Source organism: Atractosteus spatula, unplaced genomic scaffold (genome assembly GCF_055471065.1).
Source record: "Atractosteus spatula isolate fAtrSpa1 unplaced genomic scaffold, fAtrSpa1.hap1 Scaffold_1, whole genome shotgun sequence".
NCBI lineage: Eukaryota > Metazoa > Chordata > Actinopteri > Semionotiformes > Lepisosteidae > Atractosteus > Atractosteus spatula.
This window is the reverse complement of record NW_028296652.1, coordinates 460,436-485,844: the sequence shown is the minus strand read 5'-3', so window position 1 is coordinate 485,844 and position 25,409 is coordinate 460,436. Positions and strand designations below refer to the sequence as shown.

At 38.9% G+C, this 25,409-nt stretch overlaps 1 protein-coding gene across 1 annotated transcript in view; it reads right to left on the bottom strand.

Annotated features, from left to right (window-relative positions):
* Positions 1–2,406: 2,406 nt before the first annotated feature.
* The window catches only part of LOC148810263 (uncharacterized), an 87,760-nt gene continuing 64,757 nt past the window's right edge, over positions 2,407–25,409 (bottom strand). The window contains exons 16-25 of the mRNA XM_088909131.1: positions 24,581–24,700; positions 24,111–24,220; positions 22,486–22,588; positions 18,649–18,771; positions 17,900–17,992; positions 15,639–15,775; positions 10,813–10,951; positions 6,615–6,697; positions 5,606–5,756; positions 2,407–3,489 (exon numbers count right to left, since the gene is read on the bottom strand). Of these exons, the coding sequence (XP_088765257.1) occupies positions 3,445–3,489; positions 5,606–5,756; positions 6,615–6,697; positions 10,813–10,951; positions 15,639–15,775; positions 17,900–17,992; positions 18,649–18,771; positions 22,486–22,588; positions 24,111–24,220; positions 24,581–24,700 (1,104 nt within the window). The 3' untranslated portion in view covers positions 2,407–3,444. The remainder of the gene's footprint in view (positions 3,490–5,605; positions 5,757–6,614; positions 6,698–10,812; positions 10,952–15,638; positions 15,776–17,899; positions 17,993–18,648; positions 18,772–22,485; positions 22,589–24,110; positions 24,221–24,580; positions 24,701–25,409) is intronic.

The following is a 25,409-nucleotide window of genomic DNA, read 5'->3' as shown; positions in this document are numbered from 1 at the left end:
CCAACTTGTTCTCCATGAGACACACAGACAGTGAAAGAAGCTTGGGGTCAGAGCACAGGGTCAGCCATTTATACGGCGCCCCTGGAGCAGGGTACAAAGCAATCTGATCAGACCGCGATCAGACCGGTATACTCTTGAGCGGGGTGGGAGCAGACTGCGGTAATCTGATCAGACCGCGATCAGACCGGTATACTCTGGAGCGGGGTGGGAGCAGACTGTGGTAATCTGATCAGACCGCGATCAGACCGGTATACTCTGGAGCGGGGTGTGAGCAGATTGCAGTAATCTGACCAGACTGCGATCAGACCGGTATACTCTGGAGCGGGGTGTGAGCAGATTGCAGTAATCTGACCAGACTGCGATCAGACCGATATACTCTGGAGCGGGGTGGGAGCAGATTGTGGTATTCTGAGTGGACTGCGATCAGACTGCCTCAGCAGCGAGAAGCTGGTGGTCAGCATCTGGGGATCTCTACCCTGGCAAGACAGACCATCACAGATTTGAGCAGCTTCGGCTACAGAGTGGGATCTAAGCCAGGCTTCCAGGGCAGAACAGGACATTCGACTTTGGAGCAGTATCCTGGCGTCAAGAACCACAGGCAGGAATGCAGACAGGCTTCGGGATCCAGGGTGACACGACCACCAGGAGAGGGGTCTGAGGCTACTACTGGGGAATCAGAGTGCAGACGAGATCACACGGGACAGGGATAAAATAAAACTGGGACAAGGGAAAAATAAGTGCAGACGGGAAACTAGGATGGGGGTGAAAATACAATGACGGAGCCCCATTGGGTCTATCTTTAAATAGAGAGTGTTTAATTACAGAAAGAAATGCAGATCACCAGTAGAAAATTGGAATTACTCGATGAGTCCTAGAAACAGTTTCTCAGGGCAACCACTAGGTGAGAGATGGCTTGCAGGACACGATCGTAACAATTTCAAAACAGTTTTTTAACACCTCTAATGAAGCCATATAGTTGTAAAAACTACTAACATCATAATAGGATATATATGTGATATAATATAATTATAGCAACTATTAAGAAGACAAAAATAGCATCAAAATGTATAAAAAACTAATATTTAGATTTAAAATTTTATAATTTAAAAATATACATGTTTTTGCCGTTAAAAATTGTACTTGAAACTAAATGCTGTACACATGTAAAAAATACAATTGTGATTTCTGGGCATCTTTAAATTCCCTTGCTCTTTCTGAGCATTCTGGAGATTGTTGGTCTGGAGGTTAATTTATATCATTACTTTATTATTAGTTTTATTTTAATACTTGGCATATTGTGATAGGTAAAATAATCAGAAATGTGAATATAATGTACATATTATTTTATTGTGAGCAAAAGTCTTTATTATGCCCAAGGGACAATTTATTAAAACCAAACCTTTTTTGGTTTTGACTGGAATCAAACTCAAACCCCATCACATGATAGTGCAGAATTCTACCACTAAGCCACCCATATGTCTCTCTAAATGGTGTTTGATTTTCCACTACAACAGACCTAGTGAAAGGAGCAAGTCAACATCTTCCCAAAATAACCACAGCAAGTGACCAACTTAACAGACGTTGATGCAGAAAATGTTTATGAAGAAGGTGAAATACTGTTGTGTACCTTATTTTTTTTATTTTTTAGCCATACTCTTAAATTAATATTAATCACTTTCAGTGACTTGATTATAATTGTACTTCTGTTATTTTTAGCTACCAAAATTTTCCTTAAGTTGCTTCCATATAATATTCCATATTAGTATTCCCTATTAAGTGGATTTAAAAATGTATTACAACTTTTTTTGAAACAATAATTACAGCAAGCATTCATAGAAAAGGTTAAAACATAGGTTTTTATAAAGTATAAACTTAATAATAATAAGAAGGAGCATGTCAAAATGTTTCCAAAATAACCACAGTAAGTGTCTGAGATAAAGACTTTGATGCAGAAAATGTTTTTGAAGAAGGTGTAATATGGTAGTGTACTTAATTTTTATAACTACTACTACCAGCTATAAACAGTATGTATATTTATATTAATAAATTAATATTGTTTATGACATTCACAGACGTTATACTCCTGTTATTTTCTGTTGTCAGCTACCAAAATGTCCCTTTAGTTACATAATTTCATATAACTATATTCCACAGTGGATTTAAAGATGATAAACAGTAAGAAAAAAGATTAGATGATTTAATTATTTCACTAACATCTAATGCACCACATGTACCACCTATCAATGTTTTTGGACAATGAATCACACACCATAATCACAGTTCCACCAGTGGGTAAAAAGGATTAATGCACGTTCTGAGTGGCTGCATCTGTATATTACCAGGTTCCATGGTGAGGGTGAACTTTTAAATTCCTTGTAAATGAATATTTTTTAAAAAATGACATCATTTTTAAATGAATTTATGGTTTATTTTAAAAATCAAGTCATATATACACAAAACAGAAAAAGATTACTTACTGTATCAGTATTTTCATATAAGAATTTCACTTTGTTATAATGAAATCTGGCTATCATGAGTTTTAAGTATGAGATACATTTTTTATATATGAACCATGTAAATTTGCATGTGCCTTTCCTGATTAACACATAATTCTCACAGTTTAAACAAATACCATTAAACACTGTGAAAAAGAAGTTGCACTGTGAAAAAAGTTTAAAATTAAGTATGTGGTCCAATAAATTTCAAATTTATAAACATCAAACTTGCTGCTCTGTACCTATGGCAAATTACTAAAATTGTAATTCTGTAAATTACTGACATTAATGTAAAACAAGGCATTAACTCTTTGCAAAAATGTTTATTCTTGTCTATAATACTGTTACTAAACTATCTGTGAAAATGTGCAAAGAGTAAAATACGAAAAACTACTAGATGGCAAAGTTATACTACTGGCTGGTAACATTAACCATAAAGCTTTCCCCACCACTTGGTAACAACCACCCCTGCACAACATCTAGGAACTGACACACTGCTTAACACTGCTGGGCTATTAAGGCTGCTACTAACATGAGTATGTTTTGGCAAAAATCGATTTTGGTAGAAGCCACCCTTTTCTCTATTATGCTAATCTCATTCTTTAAAAATGTAAAGATGGTGGGCAATTGCAGCAAATCTGAAAATTGTTCTACAAAGCCTATAATAAACGTACCGTGCTGCCCACAGTATACATAGATATGGAAAATATGTAATGTCTTGTATGTTATTATTTAAATGATTATCAACTGCATGAAAAAAGCATCTGGATTCCTCATTTTTAGAAAGGTCACAAAAAGAAGAATCCCACTGTTAGCATTGCATTTAGTAAAGTAAATAAAGGACTGATTGTATGGCTTACAATTCACAAGGGTCACATTTGTCATAAAAACAAGTGTAAAATATTTGTCTAAAAGCCACAGCGCATAAAAATGCTTCTTTGTCAATAACCTACAGCAGTGTCCTTTTCTTCACTCCTTCATGAGCTTTGTCAACCTGCAAATAAAAAGAAGGGATTAAAATCTACTCCATCCTGACCCACCAATACGAGTTCAAAAAGGGAATCCAAATGTTATGGAAAACAAATCCTGTGAAAGTTTTCTTGCACTTGCTTTACATATCACAATATAGTGAAGGAAAATTTGTCATTTTTTGCATTGATAAACAGTTTTTTTTAACGGTTTTAAATATATATACTGATGGAAAAATGAAACACAACATTTTCTGAAATGAAAATACTAGAGTTATAGCTTATGTACTTTCACAAAAGGTTGTCAGTTTGTTTTAAGCCCTCTGGCCAGCAATACAGCTTGTGCAGTGAGGCATTGCAACTTGCCAATTACACGAAAGCTCGTTAGGTGCATTTTTAACCAACTACTGTAGGTCCAGGTGGAATTATGCCTGATGAGGTCACCTTTAAATAGGCCTTAATTCAAAGCTTAGGTCACTGCAAGAAAAAGGCCACACTTAGTCACTTTTCTGTGCATTCTGTAATGCCTTGAATGACACCAGAAGCAAGGGAAAGGACCACTGGCATGCTGCAGGCAGGCATGTCATGTGCCAACGTTGCCAGGCACTATGGAGTAAGCCACTCCACTGTATCCCAACTGCAGAGAGGGTTTCGGCAGACCGGCAGGACAGATGACCGTCCAAGATCCAGTCGCCCTCGAGTGATCACAACAGAGCAGGACCGACACATCAGACTGGTCCATTTGAGAGATCGTTTCAGATCTGCCACCCGTACTGCTGCTGAAAGTGTCGGCAGACACAATGCCCGCATCAGTGACAGGACAGTGAGACTCCATGCTGCTAGCCTTAGAGCAAGGAGACCTGTCAGAAGCCCTCTGCTCACACCTCCTAGATGTCACACCAGACTGGCTTGGGCCAGACAGAGGCTGTGATGGACTCGTCAGCAGAGGCATCAGGTCCTCTTCACAGATGAGTCTTCAGCATGTTCCACACTGATGGGAGTGTGGAGGTGGGGGTGTTGCATACTTTTTTCCATCAGTATGTATTTTAAATATAAATTAGAATAAAACATATCAAATAAATATGTCTATATATTTATCATACTGTATATAGACAGTTCTTTGTTTTACAAAACTGTAATGAATCAATTGAAAATTCTTAAATGGGTTAAATGAGTCTGAATGTCAGAAAAAGCTGCAAAGAAAACAAAGTTATTCAGTTCCTTAAAGCCAATGCTTATTTGGAGTACCAGCAAATAAACGTGTACAGTGAGCATCATGGTAATGAGCCATTCTTCCTGACAAAATTGCTCTAGTTCTGACTAGGGGGTATATTGGGGATAAATTACAATGAGCAAACCTGGTGATATATTTTTTAAATTCTTTCCTGAATTCAAGGCTCCTCAAGGACATTCACTTTCTTCTTGACAGATCACTTCAGTATAGATTTTGCTTTGAGATACTATGTCTTTGTCCTGCTGAATGGTGAATTTTTTTACCTGGGTTTAGGATCTTAGGAGATTTGTGTAAGTTTTCCACTGGGATTTGCCTATACTTTGCATCATCCATTTGTCTCTCAATACTGACAATTATCCTGGTCACTGCTGTGGAAAAGCATCTCTTAACATGATGCTGCCAACACAACGCTTGAGATTCGATGGCGTTGAGCATCACACTGCTGTATCACAGATTGCATGTAAAGATGGGTTTGCCACTATAAAGTCCCTTTTTGTGCAGTGACCGGGATATAGTTGGCACGTGGCACACTCTTGGAGTGAGAGAAAAAGAAAACAGCTTCTCTTATAAAACAGCAATGCGTGTCTTTGGATAGCTCTGTGTGTGTGGATGTTGGCAGGCTGGCCCAGCAGGAGTGCTGTATCAACAGCAGAGAAATCAACAGCAGCTACAGCCAGAGATGCCACTGGTTAGCTGGAGATTGGCATCTACTGAGGTACAAGGGAACCATTTAGTGGCTAAAGGATTTCTTTTTACAGGTAAATACATTTTTCCACATCTGACAGAATCACTATTTAATATTTTAAACATCACACAATCTGTGTGTGAACAATATAGGAGGAAGCATTCTGGAAGTGTTAAAAAAGGAGATTTTCAGTAATAATAATTTCTCAAAAAATAGTATTTACCACTTCTATCATGTGCTGAAACAGGTCTTTCAGCTGCTTGGTTTCCTTTTTCTGTCCATCTACCACTCGGAGGTTTAATGTTGCCGCAGTAAATCGCACCAATATCGGAACCGACTTTTCATTGACAACTCTTCTCTTAAAGCTAACCCACCTGAGAAAAAAATCACATTGATATTTTAATAAGTCAATATTATTATTCAACAAAGTTAGATGGAACAATAATGCTGGGAAACACCTTTAAATACTACTAGCATTTTAGTGGTCAACAAGCTCACTCTCAGGTGATGCACCCACTTACAGTATTGCTTAACCTGCTGTGTCCCTGCAACTAAGAAAGATCCTTCAGCAGAAGGTGAATGAAAGGAAACAGTGGGCTGCAGCTCGGCCCACTGGTTAAACTGGTTAACAATGTCTGCATAGAGGCATAGAGGCAACAATAGAAAGCTTCTATAAAGTACAGGAATTTATTTTCAAACAACATGATATGGCTGTTTGAATGTCTACAACCTTTACAGAACAGCAATGTGAAAAACGGCTATATTTCAGTCTGAACTTCACCAAGCAGCTGCTTAGTTGTAACAAAAGCACATTTTTCAATTAGTTTATTCGGGTTACCAAGAATACAAATGGTGTCACTGACTGTGCCTTGTAGAGGAAATGAATACTATTCATTAAGTCTTCTGTGCTGGATTCTGCCTTGCACATTCTCACTGTACTGAAAAAGGCTTGTGTCACAGTAGAAGTTTATGGTCTGTTAATCATCGATTGAGGAAGTTGTTTCCTAGTTTTGTGTGATCAGCACATCCTTTCCAAATGAAGAGTGTGTTATCAGTACTAACATAGATAGTATAGAAGTTCCATTATCTAACCACCTGTTCCCACCTGCAGTTGAATAAATTCATCCAGTGCCTGCCTGCAACAAGGTGTCCTGTGCCCACAACAATTTGATTCATACAAAACACATTAGATCCACAGTATATAACATCTGTGACTGGTTGCACTCATATACCTTTTATTGTGAAGATCTCTTTCCAGGTCAATCCTTAGGTAGTCGCTAGCTGCCATGATAGTACTTTCCAGTTTTTCTGTTACCTGGTCATTACATATGAAAAATAAAATACAGTAAGTTACACCTGGCTAGAAACTGTCTAAACATCCAGGTATTCAATCAATACAAATGATATGTCTTTTTTATTCTCTGCTTTTCCTTTTCTTGCCTTTACACAGATGCAGCCACTCTGAATGCTCGTGTCCATGTGAATCCGTGTCTAGTGGACAGTAAATCTTATATCTTAAAGTAGGACAGCCTATTAAATGAACTTCATGTTTTCAGTAACAGCTAATGCACCACCAGTGTCACCCATCGTTCTTTTTTGACCAGTGAATCCGAGTCTGACATGCAATCTGAGTAGCTGCAGCAGTTACCCTTGTCCTCACAAACAGGACTCACTGACTCGCTGTGGACTCACTACTTCACAGGTCAGGTTCTTCAGTTCTAAAAAAATATTGACACAGATATGAAGTATTATGACATACTTCCTCGTGTCCTAGTAGTTACTGTAAATCTTTTTGTAAGTGAATGCAATTGTTTCCTAATGTTTTTAGGATAATATGGGTGTCATATCCAATTCAGTGCTCCTGGAAATCTGTGATCCCCTTTCAAAATGCCCATGCTCAGTGGAAATCTTTCTTTGTTCCACTCTCAATGGTACATGATTTGTCTGTCTGCCTGTGCACAGGAACTGTCTTGTCTGTTGTAAACATGTTGCCTTTCTTTTAGGATTACATATATATTTTCAATTATGTATACGTAACGAACAATATAGACATGCATATAGCCTTCGAATGCATGTGAAAGAACACAAGACCAACAATCAAGGAAGCTCGAGGAGAGTAAAAGAATTTAAAGACGCCCTTAAACAGAAACCAATTAACATGCAAATGAAACGTTGCTGTTTCAGTAAGGTAATGTAGGTGAGTCCAGCCAAAAGAGATCGACTGAGTCAAGGGTCATCCACTCTAACTCCCTGAAAGGGACGATCTAGAGGAAGTGAGAACCGGAGTTGTGTGAGTTGGTGGGTCTTATCGTCCACAAGCCAAGGACTCAGGGACATGAGTCAACTTTAAGTACACAATCTCTGAGGAGATCATAGAGGCGGCCATGGGATGAGTTAGAGAAAGACTGTGAGAACACGAGTAAGAGATACAATGACATGGAGAGTGATATCAGAAGTGCGAGTAAGAACTGAGAGAGAGCAGGGAGAAGATAAGATACAGCAAAGTGAGAAGGACATGTAAGTGAAATTATGCCTCATGTAGTAGTTCTGATGAGGAGGCCAAGTGACAACACCACTCTCAAAAGAAAGCGAGTGTCAAATTGGGGAAAATAGTGGAGCAGGCAAGCATTGTCCAGAGCTGAAATCCAGAACACAGAAGGGTCAAAATTGGGGAGTCACTGCAGTAAAGCACAAGAATGAATATACTGTAATTAAAAATAATAATCTGTGTTATATGATATTATGACATTTGGATTTGTGGTGGCCATGTGGTAACAACATCCTGTCTCAACACAGTAATCATTGTACTCAGATTGTTTTTTTGCTAGTATGCATGCAGTATGACTAGCACAGGAAAGCACTAATGGGGTTCAGAGAAGCAGCCTTCTCAGAGCAGAGGAAAGCTGTCTTAGCAATGTTGGGTTAGGTACTAGAATTTATTGAAGTCTGAGATGTTAAGATGCAAAATAGTCACAGACTCGATTGTTGCTGTGCCTAAGTCACCTTTCAAGGCGCTATATAAAATAAAGTTTATTACTATTATACGGCAGACCTGGCCAGATGGGATCAGTTGAGAGTGGGCTTACACTGCTAAGACTGGAGAAACTGAAAACAGTCTAGGTTCCTTTTCTCTCTCTTACCCCGCAAGGAGAACAGTAACATCATCTGGTTGTAAATCGTGGAGGGGATTTATCTACCCCCAAAGGGGGCAAAATAACCTGGATGGTTACTAGATTGAAAATAATGTGTTTCTAAAACCTGCAGGGGATTGTAGAGGAATAGTAAGATCAAGGTTTCCCAGCAGGAAAAAAAACAAGGTGTGAAAAGCAAAAGCTAGATCTCAGGCATGTTCAAGCTGAGCACAGTAAAATCAACTCAGTATAAGGGACAGAAGAACTGGTTAGGTTATCTAGATGGCAGATTTATTAAATGCTACATTGTCTCTGGAAACTATATTGTGAATAAAAAGGCTATCAGGAATAAAAGATTCTCCATACCCCACAAGGGTTGGGAAAAAAGTTCAACAGGGATCCAAACTCCAGATGGAGTTTGAATCATGTTTTGCTCTTGGGTAGAGTGAGGGAGCATGTTCATCAGTCACAATTCTTCTAGAAGTTGGAAGCAGCTGTGAGTCCATGAGTTAAGAGCTAGGGATGCTGTAGTAAGGCAAGAATCAGTGGAGAGGGACTACTTGTGATTTGGTTACTGAATAGTTAAGCCCGGTTTTTTCAGCAGATGGATGAGTGGTCTCCTTGTGAGACCTGTATAATACCTGACTGTCCTCGGATGAGGTTACCATAGCTAGAGCTGTACAGCCGAGGGGGGGATTGGGAGATTAGCTCTGCTAGGGGGCAGTGAAACTTCATAGATCACTGGGAATCCAAGGATGAAGGATTCAGAGATGTTATTCTACTAATGCTCAGGTTGGGAAGGTAAACTATAACAAGATTAGTCTCAGAGGAGTGTATGTCTTGTAACATCAGGCAGGTTCTTGCTTCTAAATTAATTAGACACCCTGAACTGGGCTTTTTAACAGTTTGTGAACAAAGTTGGACTTGGGGCCGGGCAAGGTTTGGAGCTATAAGTACAGTATATTCATGAGTCAACGAAAATCAAACTATATCGACTCAGGTGATCAAGCGGAATGACGGACAGCTAGTAAGTCACACAATCTCACTGTAAAGAGCAACCTGGCCAGATTTCTTTTACTGTATGTACTGGCTCACTCTCAACCTGATGGATGTGGTATCTGTAGAGAAAGAGGCACTAATAGGTCTATCTAAAAATCAATAAATATTAAAAATGATTGTTTAGATGCAAACATATTGATAACCACAGATATTAAAATATATAGAATACATAATGCTGTAGCCATTTAAAAAAAAGAAGAGGTGTTAATTTTTATTACTCATGGTATCTCTGAGGAATAGCTACTACAAATAAGTAAATATAGTACTATTGTTGAAAACCGTCCTGATTATATAGGAAGCCTTATGTTCAATAAGCAGAGATCTGTACTTGAACTCCTACAATTTCAGAACATAAGAAAAGTTGCAAATGCATCTTAATCTCTGTTAACCTCTGTTTCTTTGATCTTTTTTTAAGGCTTTGCTGTAACTCTGAAATGAGGCTTGAATAACATTTAAGAAGAAAATGACCTGTTTCTTATTCCTCTTCAAAGGACAAGGTTACTATTTAAGCAGATGCTATACAAAAGAGAACTTTTCTCCTTGCTTCAAACTGCAAAATGTTAAAGCAGCAAACATTTTCTTTATATAAGGAATATATATCTTCCACCAAAACTTTAAGGCAACAGTCCCTTTACAAAAACCTAAATTGGTCTCTTCGGTACTTATATTATTTTTTCAATCTTTGTATTCCTGCGTTTAAACTGGATTGAGCCCCATGTTTGCACTGTATCATTCATAAAAAGACTGGCTTGGTGACTAAGACTGATTGACTTAGAATGGCGCAGTCATTGTTCAATATTAGTAATGTTGCCTGGTCACTTAGATTCAAGCCATTGTGGACTGAGTCAATTATAATCAATGAATATTGTATTGACAAAACTCCAAACAATACCCATTGAATTAACTTAAAACTAACTTAATTTCTATATACCACTCATCACATTTAACAATATGATACCAAACATACCAAACAAATGCTTTGGTTATAAGTAATATCCTTATTTCTGGTCAAAAGAATTTGATGGATTCTGCATTCTATGGATTATGGGGACATAATTCTGGATTATATTTTTAATGATACAGTTAGTAAATATTTTCTTGTTACATATTTCTTGACACACTTTCAAACAATATATAGACAAAATCACTTTTTAAAAAAAGAAAATGGCTTTAGGTAATTGCTATTTAACATTCAATATCGAGAGTTTGTTAGCTTTAAAATATTCTATCAAATGTTTACCAGCTTCTTTGCTTCTTCAACTGAGGTGCAGGCATAGGCATTCTTCAGCAGCTTTGTTTTGAAGCACTCCTTGAAGCATCGATTCACAATTTCTGTCAATTTCTTCTCAGCAAATGGCATTTGGATTTTACCCATGTACCTAAAAAGAGATGGATTTATTTTTCAGAGCTATGAAAAAAAAACATCTTAGATTTACAATGGAAATAAACAACACATCTATTAATTGATGCTGACACCGTACAAGCACTGTTATGTTTCTATTGTTAACTGAATACTAGTTCCACTACACTAGATGCTGTTATTGGTCCTCCAGTAGCAGATTGTAAAATCAGTCCCTTCCGGACAGCTTGGTATTCTGGTTTCTTTAGGTATTTTGTGTGTCCTTCTTTTTGTAGCATCACACAGTAATTCCAACTCTGGAAAAGATGCAAAAGGAGCTTTATTTAACACTTGCTCCCTGATTTGTAGTGAACAAATTCATTACTGAGAATGGTCTGGACCTTTTATGTTTAACTGAAATTGTTTTCTGGATTTATCTCAGTCAATTCAGTTCAACTTGCACATTGTTTTACACAAATTTTTAACAGTTGCAAAACAACTTCCTGTTGCCTAGATCCTGCCCATCAGCAACAGTTCCCTTTCCCTACTGCCTTAAAGGTGACATCTATCACTCCTATATTGAAAAAAACCTGGCTTGGATTCTGATATAACGATGAACTAGACCAATTATTTCTAAGGTTTTAGAATATGTTGCACATCAATTACAGGCTCGTGTGATAGCCACTGATTTGTTTGAACCATTCCAATCCAGATGTCACTGTAATCATAGCATTGAGACTGTTCTGGTTAGGGTTGTGAATGATTAACTTATTGTGTCTGATCATATACAGTATATGAGATACAAGTATTCTTATGCTGCTTGATCTCAGTGCATCTTTTGATACAGTATTGCTCAATCGCTTGCAGACATTCTTGTGTATCAATGGCTCTGTCTTTGGTTCTGCTCTCATCTGTCTGGCAGGCAGCATTTTGGATTTTGTCTCCCCCATTCCTCATGTTCCCCCATTGTTTTACCAATCCTGGTGTGCTGCTGAATTCAGTCCTGGTCCACTTTCTTTTTATGATTTATATACTTCCTCTCAGCCAGATTATATGCAAACATGGTCCTCAAGTTTACTGTTTGCAGGTGATACTCAGATTTACATTACAACCTCTTCCTCCTCTGATCTCTCTGCTCCATCACTTATCCCGTCTGCATGACATCAAATTCTCTGAAGCGAAACAGTGACAAAAGAGAAATTCTACTGGCAGGCAGCATCTCAGCGGGATAAACTTAAGGGTTTCACAGTAATGGTGGATGGCTTCCCCATTCATGCGCAGTCAGGAATTTGGGTGTCACACTTGATCCTCTCCTGTCTTTTGAGCCCCCCATGAAAAAAACGATAAAGGTGTCTTTTTTCACAGCAGAAATCTTGTCCGTGTTAGGCAATTTCTATCAATGTCCGATGCTCAGCGCTTGATTCATGCATTTATAACATCAAGGTTCGATTTCTGCTCTGTGGGCTCCCTAACTCTGCTGTCAACACGTTACAATATATCCAAAACTCTGCAGCAAGCCTTCTAACTCACACCAGACCCTGGCAGCGTATCACTCCTACAGTAGGAACAGTTACAGTAAGTCTCTACATTGGTTAAGTTAAGTTAAGTTAAGTTGCAGCTGCCGTCAGGCAGAACTGCTGTCAGAGTCACCAGGCCCTCGCCGCCGCATTCCAACGTGCACTGTTCACCACAATGAATCAATTATCCAGCACCCAATCCAGCAATGATCCCAAACCCAAAGGCAAAGCAACCCTTGAGTGGCTTTAAAAGAAGAAGGTGGAAGTCATTGAGTGGCCCAGTTAAAGTCCAGATTTATGTCCCATAGAACATCTGTGAAAGGACCTGAAGATCGCTGTACTCCACCACTCCCCCAGGGAGCAACATGGGGCAATTCCGCAAGGAAGAGTGGGCAGAAATTAACCTCACAAGATGTGAAAAGCTGGGTACAACACACTGCAAAAGACATGAGCTTCTAACTGCTGCCTCAAAAGAGCAACTACTGTACATGTTAAATGCTTAAGGTCTCAGGGGGTGACTACTTGTCAAAGCTGGATTTTTCAGTTTTTTTTATTTTGCCTTAAAATGTTCTGTCACAATAAAAATGATAATGCCCCATTAAAATGTTACATATGTTTTATTAATCATACAAAAAATCCTGTTTAAATGTGTTACAATCTGATCTTGTAACAGCAAAATGTGGTAGACGTCCAAGAGGGGTCAATATTATAGCTATAATCATATACTGTAGCTCTTTATATAATATACAGTAATAATATTTACCTACATCCTATTCACAAGGTCCTTCTGCATTCACATTTTGAAATTCTCTGTCCCATTATCACCCATGTTTTCAATGAATCATTTCCATCAAGGTCTGAAGTTTTACTTCTGCTCTTCATCCCCCAATTACAAAACATAAAACATATACTCTAGCCTGCTCAGTAATTATCAGCCAGCATTTTTGGCAACAGTTGTGTGAACCATGTCTTTCTGTTTAGGGATTCTAATGATCCGTAACCCCGGCGTCCTGGCCAAACTTCCCATTGGCCCTTACCAATCATGGCCTCCTAATAATCCCCATCTATAAATTGGCTTCATTACTCTGCTCTCCTCCCCACTGATAGCTGATGTGTGGGGAGCGTTCTGGCGCACTATGGCTGCCGTCGCATCAGCCAGGTGGGGCTGCACACTGGTGGTGGTGGAGGGGAGTCCCCATTACCTGTAAAGTGCTTTGAGTGGAGTGTCCAGAAAAGCGCTATATAAGTCTAAGCAATTATTATTATTATTATTAATCTGTTGATGCCTGCTGCCTCTGGTTCATTATCTGTTTGTGCTGTAATTTTTAACCCAAGATAGACTGGTAAATAAATTAGATATGGATGTTGTAATTACTGTCATTGCTTTTTTAGGATTATTTTTAAAACTATTCTTCTATTCATGTAATAGAAAACAATTTGTTTTAAAGGGTTGTTGTTCTTTCTCAACACAGCTAGGTTACATGTTTTTACTATGTTTATGTTCCATTTTGGGTCAGATTCTTCATAGTTATAACATCATCTTTCATTGCTGCTCTGATTACACCCAAGTTCACTTGCACAAAGTGTAACATTACTTAAGAACTATCTGCCTTATCATTCTGCTTAGATGTAAAAAAATCAGATGAAACTGAACCAGACTCAGAGCTCTCCTTATCAACCTCAGTTTGGTTATTGACGGTGCGTTTTGATCCAGATCATGAATATAAAGCTCATGGTAATACTGTTTTGAAGGGTTTTTTTTTATCTTTGTAACATTCCACTTATCAGTAACAGTTATCTTTAGAAAAGTTAATGCATGCTTATTGTGTTTTGTTTTGTTATTGTAATTTAGCACTTGCTGCTGTATCCAAACAAATTCAGCAAAAAGGTTACAGCATGTGCAGACCTCAACTACTCAGACTTTAAGTCAACTTAAAAGGATGAGCATATATCAGCTGCTTGAGTTTCCTTGCATGCACTAGGAAGCTGTAGATTTTAGAATAACTGATTCCTACCTTTAAGTTGAATGGACTCTGGTCTTCTTTCAGATCCCAATATGTGACTCCAGACACTATGCTTTCTGTTCTGGGGCTCCAAGGCAATGGAATGACTACCCAGCCCATATAAGGTCACATTCAAATTCTGTCTTAAAACTCACTTTTATACTCAGGCTTTTAATTCAGTTGACAGTTTTAATTTGCATATGCCCGTGTCTTTTGGTTGACTGTTTTATTATACAATGCCTTGAGATTCATGAGAGGAACTATATGAAATAAAATTTATCAAATATTGTTCAATCAGACTTCTAATTAAGTTTTCATTTGATCATTTTTTTCCATAAATACTTCTAGAATTTGCAGAGACTGTATTTTGACATGTTTAAAAGCAGGACACCTGTCATGTAGCTCAGTACCAAAGGAGTCTGTGTTTAAACTGACTGAGAACATGAGAGGAAGGAATTATATGATAACTGTATACTTCTGGTGGTCAGATATATTCTTTCCAAAGCAGCATTTACTGTATGTTTATCATATCACTTTCGATAATCGCTTAGCCAATTCAGGGTCTCAGTGGCCTGCTGCCTGTCCCAGGAAGCATTTGGCAGGATACACCCTGCACAGGACACCTGTCTATCACCACACACACACACACTCGCACACTCTTTTACAGAAACCAAATAACCGACCATCAATGGACTGTGGGAGTGAAATGGAGCACCTAGACAAAACCCACATGAGCAAAACAAGAACATACAAATTCCACACATATAGTGCCCCAGGTCCCAGCACTGCAAGGTTGCAATGCTAATCACTGCACCACCATATTGCCCTGCTTAAATACACATTCTTCCCAAATATATCCTTCTGATTCTGAAGCTGTTCTTCTTCAAAGTTATGCCATGCAAGAGAACCTTGTTCTTGGTCTTGGACACCAGATTCTGGTTATGCAATCGGAGCAATATTATAGAGAGTGTCTGTCAAATTTATTTTAGGAACGTCTGATTACTAGACCTCTGACTTAAAACCTTCTCTCCTGGAGCCTCGGTCATGAATAGTCTGCCCAACACTGCCTCATTCTCTCTGCACATGGTTGTAGGGTTTGTAGCTGTGATCCACAGCATGAAAACACACAAATAAGGCATTCCAAAACCTAGCACAAATCAGGTAGGTATAAAAACTGATCTGCTATCATAATTTTAAAAATAATTACCATTCTATAGCATCATTTAATTCATACTGAGCTGACTTCAGGACGCAGGCTTTAATCTCATTTTTCATTTCAGGATCAATCTCATGTGCATCTACAAGTTCTTGTACTTTTGTATCCAGGAGTTTCAAAGCGTTGTCCTGCATAAAAAAAGAAACCGCATTGTGTCAGTTTTGAGAACTGTCAACGCTGCACATTTTCACCATGATGGGTTATCCATTGATGTGCTGTTTCCAGCTTCTGAAAGCCACACAATTCGATACTGTGTGATTCCCAGTTGAGCTTGTTTTAATATTTCCAGCACTGCTTGATGTCCCGGACCAAGGAAACACATTCGATGAGATGACGGACAATGATGGGAAAGACAGAGAAATCAGAGCAATATGAATTCTAATCTCCTGAACTTTCATTTGCAGTTTATTTTCAATAGCTTCAGGGAACCCTATATATTTTTAATCTGGACTGATCACCTGTTGACGAAATGTTGATCATTTATAATCATTTTGCAATTGTAGTGTTATTACTGTTATCACATGGTGCCTGAGACAGCACTATGTCATTGCAGAAAGGCAGTGTGCTGATGGTGCTAATAAGAACCAGAAGCGTATTTCAGAAGAAGCAGCAGTTGAAACCAGCTGGAAAGAATAAGTGAACAGTTGGTCAGTAGAGCAAGGACAGTGAGAGGAACAAGGGATTTACAAGCCAACTCAATATTTATTTAATTTGGACCCCAATAAAATCAGTCACCTACCCTACTTGGTATACCCATACTTTGTATGTTCTTGATCTTTTTATTCTAGTTTTGCTTAATTTTATTTAAGACTAAGAAGTGAGATAAGCGTGCTATAAATTAAAAGATTCACTGTCAGGTTTACTGTCATGGCAAAGCTGTGGAGTGAGCCAGCATTAGTCATGATAGGGCACCTGGTACTGTCAGCTGTCTCACGCAGCGTGTGGGTTCATCCTACTGTACATCTATCAGTACAGCAGCAGGGAACTTGTGCAGCAGTGCACTGTCCGGGAAAGCTGAGCAGTGGTGCGTCTGCCCAGAGCCTGGCCTGAGTGCAAAGAGGTGTGGACAGAGAATCTGCAGGCTGTTCAACTGTGCTGAAGTGCCGGGAAAGTTGTGCACACAAGTGGTGTGGTTCTGCAGTTGACTAGGGACTCACTGATGCAGTAGAGCAGTTTATCAGGTAGTGTAGTGGAAGGGTTGGTGTTGGCTGGTTGGTATTAGCAGCATGTTTGAATGTGACCATGAATGGTGTGCAGTATGAAGGTGAGCAGAAATACAGCAGGAGGAGAAGACCAGTGTGTGATATCTAAGAACCCAAAAGAGCTCGGACGGAAAAGAGCTTTTGAACTGAAGAAGGTATTCTCTTCTATCCTGTCATGTACCAGTGACAGAAATACAGTATGTGCACAACAGCCAGTGGGCTGGGCTGGCAAGGGAGGAAGTGGTCGTTGAGTTTGTGAAAATGGGCGATGCAAGTGTGGGGGAGATGGTGATGAACATCGGGCAATGGTGTTTCCTGCTGAAATCAGGGATCAGCTGATTGGAGATCAGGAAGTGTGGTGTGAAGACAGGGTGTGAAAGAAGGGATAGTTAGTGTGTTTGAGGACTGTGAGTGACTAGGTGTGTAAATAAAAAAGAGTGATAGTGAGTAAAAATATACAGTATGTGCAGTCATGTCTACAACAGGCTCACAGAGTGGTGGGGCCTGTCTGTTACAGTCACCTTGCAAATCCTGAGTTCAATGATAATTTTTCAGAAAGTTTCAGAACATTTTACGATGACAGAAAAAGCAAACAGTATATTATTTTCAGTAAAAATTCATGATCACTGAATGAGTCACCTCATTACTTTTTCCACGTTATATGGTGTTTATCTGTTGAATTAAACTAATTGCTATATGTGTATGTATATTGACTAATTAGTTGAAATATGAATGAGCTGTCTCTCTGTGTGAAAAGAAGAAAAAGAAAAGAAGTTTAAAAAATTCTGTTTAGTTTATGAAATTGAATAACTTACTGTTTTTATTTTAATTTCCTTAAGCCATTTTACACCCCTTTATATCCTAGATATGCAACAGATGTCCATAAAGCCCATAAAAAACACAATATCATAATCATAATAATGATTTTTTGCTTAGTGTCCATAAGTTTAGGGCGAAATTCTGTCAAGTTAATGTTATGCAGGTCTTATTTCAGAAGCAAAAGCAAAGCTTTGAGTGGTGTATCTTTGCATTGGCATGGCAATACAGTACCTTGTAGTTCTCCATGACTTTCCTAGTATCAGCCAGAAAATTACAGAAGTTCAGGTCTTCAATTTTTCCAAAAGCCATGTTAAACAACTTCAGCTGTAGGGGAACACACAATAAGAAACAATCTGTAAAATTCCTGTAATCAACACTCTTCAAGTGACTTATAAAGCATGCTAAAACAATTTGATATTTTCTAAAATATGTCTTTTGAGCCTGGAAAATTCATGAAACTTTCTCCTCTTTTTTGTCGTTTGTACCCTGATTTGAAAACGCTTAAGAGAAACTAACATTAATAAAGAGAATAGCAGCTTAAGTGTTAAATAATTGTACAACCTAAAACTTTCTCCTATGAGTTCAGTGGAATACGGATGGAAACATGTTAAAAGCTAATTTCAAAGTAAATCACAGTAGTGACGATGCTTTTTGATGCTTTTTGCTCTTTTGACCATAGTCTTCAGGACAGTGAGCAGCACTGTTAGATCCGTTCTTGTTATTTACTTTTATGTTTATGCCGAGATGTTAACTGATGAAAGAATCCGCAAATAATGTTGTTAAATAGCATGAAATATTTTATTTCTGTCACTTTGTACGGTAAGTGCAATTCTGACATATTTATGTAAATTGCTTGGCTCCGACCTAAGATATTTTCCACTTGTCTGCACTTTTGGTGAAACAACAATAATTAAAATGTTGGGCTAAGAAGTGAACATGATTACGACATTTAAATATTTAGGAAATACAAAATATACTACCTTATAACAGGGATGTCTTCCACTGTAGTAGGGATTAAATATCCCCAGATTATGTACACTTGCTTTGTTTTCATCCCACTGTGATTTTGCCTCCAGGGCACACTGACCCAGCAAACTGGCAACCTATAAAATAATTATAAGGCAAACATCAAAAATATAGCTGAAAGCAATATATTTATTCCAAGGTAAAACAAAAATCCTCATGTCAACTAAATGAAAGTGCAGCGTAGTAGCCAAGTCTAAAAAATATACCATATATTATGTTAAGTGATCAATGATTTTGGTGTGGAGGAAGGAAGAGTAAAGTACAGAATACAGGCCATTTTTCTGGCTTCTCCCAAACCTATTTCATTGAAATGCTGTTTTTTCTTAACTCTGAAGTTGATAAATAAACTGTGGTTATTCAGCATGGTGGTCACACAACACGCAGCAAGACCAAAGGACCCCTGAGCCCTTGAATCACTGCAAACCCAGGACAGCCCATTCTTCCTTCTTCCTATGTTTGTCATTCTTTCTCAGGCGTATCTGTTTTGTTTCTGCTTTCTCTTATTTTCCTTATTGTCCCGTCTAAACTCACTCTTCTGAATCTCAAGCCTCATGCTGTATCCTTTCCTTCTTTCTTCACGCCCGAAGAAGGCTCCACAGGCAAAATGTTTCTTTTCATCTCTTTTCAGCGTGGAATAAGCCTTTACTTGTTCCTTTGCAGCCTACGCATGCTGACACAGCTCCCTGCTTGAACGTCTTTCCTCCATGTTCTTTAATTTAATCTTGCCTCTTCTCCTGCTTCTGTTTTCCGGCGTCCGATTTGGCCCCAGGTTCCTCCCTCTTGTCCTCCGTTGCTCCTGTCAACACCTCCTCGGCCCAGGGTCTGTACGGTGTCCTACCTCTGGCTCAGTCAGCAGCTGCCCAATGACTTGGAATCCTGTCTTGTTTGTGCTTCTATCCTCAGCGTCCTCAAGTTCATTCCTCTTGTCCTCTGTTGCTCCTGATGCCACCTCCTCGGCCCCTGTTCCACTGTGGCTTTACCGAATTTCAGGCAGGCAGTGCCAAGCCACCTCTGCTTCTGGGGCAGTGTGGTGTCTTCTCAGTTACAGCATTACAGCTTGAATCCAGGGCCGGTGCCCAAACCCAATAAAATGTCTAGCTGCCCTGAGGAGGGGCATCCATTGGGCCAGGACCCCCAGAGTTTTTCTCCCAATGTGAGTTTTTGTTTTTCTCTCTCTACCCAGCAGTTAGTCCCCCACACTTAACTCACACCAGGAGTTTGCAAAGTCAACTGGTTAATATAGCTCAGCATCTCCTTTGAGCTGGCCGCTCCATTCCTTCACTATACAGTAGCTCCCTTCTTTTGCACTTCAATACCCGTTTAAACCACAGCCCAACCCACAACAGTAGTCTCCATTATCATGCCAGGTGTTCCGCTGCCTCATTACATTCTCATTTCCACTGACCCTACACTCTCTGCCCCATGACTGCATCCCACTGTGCTTTCCACCTTCTGTCACTCACAGTGGTGTTAGAAAGTTTGTGAACCCTTTAGAATTTTCTGAATTTCTGCATAAATGTGACCTAAAATATGATCAGATCTTCATCTAAGTCATAAAAATAGATAAAGAGAACCCAATAAAACAAAGATCACACAAAGGGTTATACGTTTTCATTCATTTATTCATCTAAAGACTTTGGGCTTCACCAGTCCACTGTCAGGCAGATAGTGTACAAATGGAGGAAATTCAACACCATTGTTGCTCTCCCCAGGGGTGGTTGTCCAACAAAAATCACTCCAAGAGCAAGGCGTATAATATTCCAGGAGATCACAAAGAACCCCAGGTAATGTCTAAGGATCTGCAGGCTCTCTAGCGCTGGCTAATATCAGTGTTCATGAGCCCACCATCAGGCAAACACTGAACAAGAATAGTGTGCATGGGAGGATAGCAAGAAGGAAGCCTCTACTCTCCAAGAAGAACACTGCTGCCAGTTTAAAGTTTGCTCAAGACCACCTGGAGGAGCCAGAAGACTACGGGAAGAATGTTCTGTGGATGGATGAGTTGAAAATAGAACTTTTTGGCTTAAATGAGAAATGGTATGTTTGGCAAAAACCAAACACTGCATTCCAACATAAGAACCACATCCCAACCGTAAAACATGGTGGGGGCAGTATCATGGTGTGGGGCTGTTTTGCTGCCATGGGATCAGGATGGCTTGTCATCACTGATGGAACTGTGAATTCTGGATTGTACCAGCAAATTCTTATGGAGACTGTCAGGGTATCTGTCCGTGAACTGAAGCTCAACAGAAGATGGGTCTTGCAGTAAGACAACAACCCTAAACACACAAGTCTGTCAATGGCCGAGTCAAAGTCCAGACCTTAATTCAATAAAGATGTTGTGGCAGGACTGAAAGCGGGGAGTTTATGCTAGAAAGCCCCCCCAACATTACTGAGTTGAAGCAGTTCCGTAAAGAGGAATGGACCACAATTCCTCCAAGCTGACGTGCAGGACTGATCAACCGTTACCGTAAACGTTTCTTTGAAGTCATTGCTGCTCAAGGGGGTCACACTGGCTATGAAAGCATAGGTTCACATACTTTTTCCGACAAAGACATTTAATGTTGGATCATTTTGATCATTAAATGAATGAAAAAGTATATCCCTTTGTGTGTTCTTTGTTTTATTGGGTTCTCGTTATCTGTTTTTATGACTGAAATGAAGATCTGATCACATTTTTGCAGTCAAATTTATGTAGAAATTCAGAAAATTCTCAAACTTTCTAGCACCACTGTACGTTCTCCACACAATGAACTTCTGTCTCTGCTGAGTCACCTCAACTATGCCATGGAGGTTATACCCCACGGGTGATCTTTTATTTCATGTCTTTTCAAACTAGCTTCGGTAGTGTGGTCCTTACACCTCTCCTACTTGCAATTTGAAGTAAAAACCCTTCTTAGTCCTTAATTCTACCAGGATCTCTGTCCAGTTGCTCTTTATTCTGATTTTTCCCCTGAATTCCCCTTTATATCACTGCCTCCAGCTAACTTGAAATACTACACTATCTGGGTTTACACCTTGCACCCTCAGTTCTTCCTTGAAAAAAAGTTTTCAATCTTTCCACCTCTTCTCTAATGTAAACTTAACTTAAGATCTGAGCATAACCAGACCAAAGTCCACCTCCATCAGCCCTGACTCGCTCTGTTGGTAGAGCATGAGACTCATCATCTCAGGGTAGTGGGCTTGTGTCCCACGCCGGGTGCCAGGTTCTCCAATAACCCATATTGGGCAGCAGCAGTATGGGGCGGTGCTGACGGCACATTTCTGTGACAACGGCAACAACACTCACACTATCTGCACCGAAGAAATGCCTGGCGATCTACTTCCGTATCCTGCCATGAAAACTCTATGGATAGTGACGGGGGAGCTGTCCATAGGGTCGCCATGAGTCAACACCGACTCGCTAAGAGCTAACTGTGCTCTCCAAATGTCCAAATCCAGATAGGGAAAGACGGTGTTATAATCAACAAGCAATATTGATTAAACAACACATCCTGTCCTGAAACATCAGGCTTAAACATGCACGTAAAGGAGGTTTTGTCTGTGGGACTTTTATTGTATGTATTGCTGCTGAAATGTCTTAAACTTCCTAATGCCATCGCTGACGATTGCAGAGATGAAGACCAGCTTTTAAACCAGAGATTTTAGGTTTCTTTTAGAATTTATAGCAAATACAAAACAAACATCAATTTGCTAACAATAAAACTTATTACAACAAGGAACACATTAGATAAATGCATTTTGCATGGAAAATACTGCATAACAGTGCAAAAAAATCCGATTTTTTTTACCTCTTTAATGAATTTCTCTCTTGTTTCTTTCAGACTATGTTTAGTTTCTATCATTATTTGTTCATGCTGGTATGTAAAGTTGTCCTCCCAAACCTGTTTGAAACTAAACAAAGGGAAATGAACCGGAAAATGGGATAGCAAATTAGATTTGACATCATACACCACATTTTGAGCTTTGTTATAACATCATAAAAATAATATGCGAAAAAAAGTCCAGTCTGTAATTCCCTGTGTTCTAAATCACTCTTTCTCAAAATCCTACACTGTCACTATACTCTTAATGCTTTATCAATGTCTATATTCACCTATTGTTTTAATTGTCTATTTCCTGAACACAATATGGTTCCGTAAACAGCTGATTGTTTTAGTTGTACAAACAACAAGGAGGCCAATGGCCTGGATTTCTTGCATACAGGACTGGGAAAGTACTTTGGAGCACACGACAAACAGATCTGTTTCTGCCGAGTGTGTGACAAGCAGGTGGCCGGTGACATGTTCCTGAAGTATATGTTGTATAACAAAGAGAACACTCTTCCCATTATTTCAAAGTGACAACTGTAATGACCGGGCCGGGACCGACGTGTGTCCTGCTGTTCCCACGAGCGCTCAACCTGTCATTCAGACTAGGCTGGGACATCTTTCAGTCTTTCAATCAGACTCCTGATCCAGTTCCCAAGCACACCTAAATCTGTTCAGAACCCAAATCTTTGTGCCATCATTAGAGCTAACCGTTGCATACCTAGCCTGCACATTCCCCTTATAGTCTAGTTTATCCCTTTTTTTCTAATCTTTCTACTCCTATTCTTCATTTCTAAAACATTTTCTCCGTTTTAATTTTTCCCTTTTTTTTTGCATCGACTCGCCAGCCTCTTTTTTCTTCATCTCGGCTGGGAGCCAGGTGTCCCTTTTACTTTGTTCCTTTTCTTTCCTCTCGTCCTTTAAACCGGCACAACCTTTATTCAAAGGCCTGCAATCGATCTGTTTTTGTTCCCTGACCATTTAGATAACCTCACCTTTGCCTATATCTCCAGCTGCAGAGCCGTATTTCCAACTTTCTGCAGCATTACAACAACATACTGTACAGTATGGGATACTGGACATTCCTGATCCCAAGTTCCCTTCCACTCTATAGTGTCCTTCTTATTAGAGGTGTCATGTTCTCCGCAAGGTCTCCAAGTGCTTCGATTCTCTTTCACCTTTCAAAGATGTGCTAGTTGGTAAACTCAGTGCTCTCTAAACTGTTCATTGACACCTAAGGTGAGGTTCTCCCTTGTACCTTGTGTTCCTGGGACAGGCTTCTCTTCACCAGAACCAGGATTTACCATCTTTCTGATCCTAAATAGATGCCTGATATAATAGGGGTCTTTTCAAGGACAATATACATTAATACAAATTGCATATGATGCTATGTAGCTGTATTTTCTCATCAGATTTGTAATTCAGCTACTAAAAATTAAACTGAAGGTGCTCTGATTCGGTCAAAAAGCTGCACAGGGAGGCTTGTCATATTTATTCACAAGAGCTGCTGAAGCATGTTCTCAAATGGATGAAGATCAAAAATGATTATGAAATGATAACCATTTTAAACAATAATCCTAAAAACAAAGGAAGTAAAAAAAAGCCACCTTCTTCTTTTTAGCTGATTCACCAACAACTGCACAGCATCAGATTTCTTTTCGTAGAAGTGTGAGTATTCTCCAGTTTTGTTCAGTAATTCGACCAAAGTGTGCCTTGCCTAGAAATCAATGAATAAAACATTTAAATTTAACATAATGAATCAATTAAATGATGCACTGTAATTGTGCAATCAATACAATTTAATAATAGTCAAAAGTACAAAGAGAGTTTCGTTGACATGTTTTAATTTTTGTTGCATAAAATTGTACTGATGCTGATTTAAGATTTAAACATTTCAGAATTTTTTTTCCCTTTAGTTTGTTTTTAACGTTTTCCGCATTTTTTAATACTGGTAGATGTTAATCCTAAGTACAATCCATTTGAACATATAAACACCACAAATAATATATTATTATAATATATTATAATGTATTACACATATTAAATATATGTGTGCTAAGAGCACACCAAGACTTACATCTTTCAAATAAGTCTTCATATTGTGAAATGCAGGGCGGTCAAGTTCCTCCATTATCTTATATATGCCTGTTTGTTGAAGTTTTGTGTTGAAATGTTCTACAATGTTATCTGGGTCACCCTATAAAAAAAAGGCAAAACACACTAAAGCACACACAGGATGCCATCAATTGTATAATGATCATATTCGTATCACTATTAACACATGCATTTTAGAAACTGTATATCACTGTACTGGTTTGAAATATTATAATTGAAGTTGGAAATAATATCCCGAGTGAAATACAGTACCTAGATATGCACACATTTTACACCAAGAATAACATAGGGCCTTCTAAGCACAACCATGTTTGTACTTGGCAAGTGCTAATTTGTCTCTTATTTCACTTCATTTTTCTTATCACACAGTATGCTTTGTGGCTCTATTCCTTGTGGAGGTTTAAGTACACGTTCCTTTAACCCTTACCCTACAAATAACAACGAACTCACATTTTTTTCCGGTGGAAATTAAGTACAGGGAATAAAAGCAAACAAAAAAAGGGAACTAGTGTTATAGTTAAAGATTTCTACTTTGACAGCTGTTTTTGAAAACAGTTAAGTAATGTAAAGATACAGTAAACATTTCGATCTTTCAGAATGAAATACAACACAAATCATCTCCCTTCTGTCTGCCCCAGTGTGACTGTTCATATGTATCTCACTCGTTTTTATTATTGTCACTGGGAGGGGTGGGGGGGATCACTTGCTCTCTTAATTGCCCCACCCAGATTGTTAGGAGCAATGTTTGACGGCATTTATGTAGCTGTCTTTGGTCCAGGAAGCAATTAAAT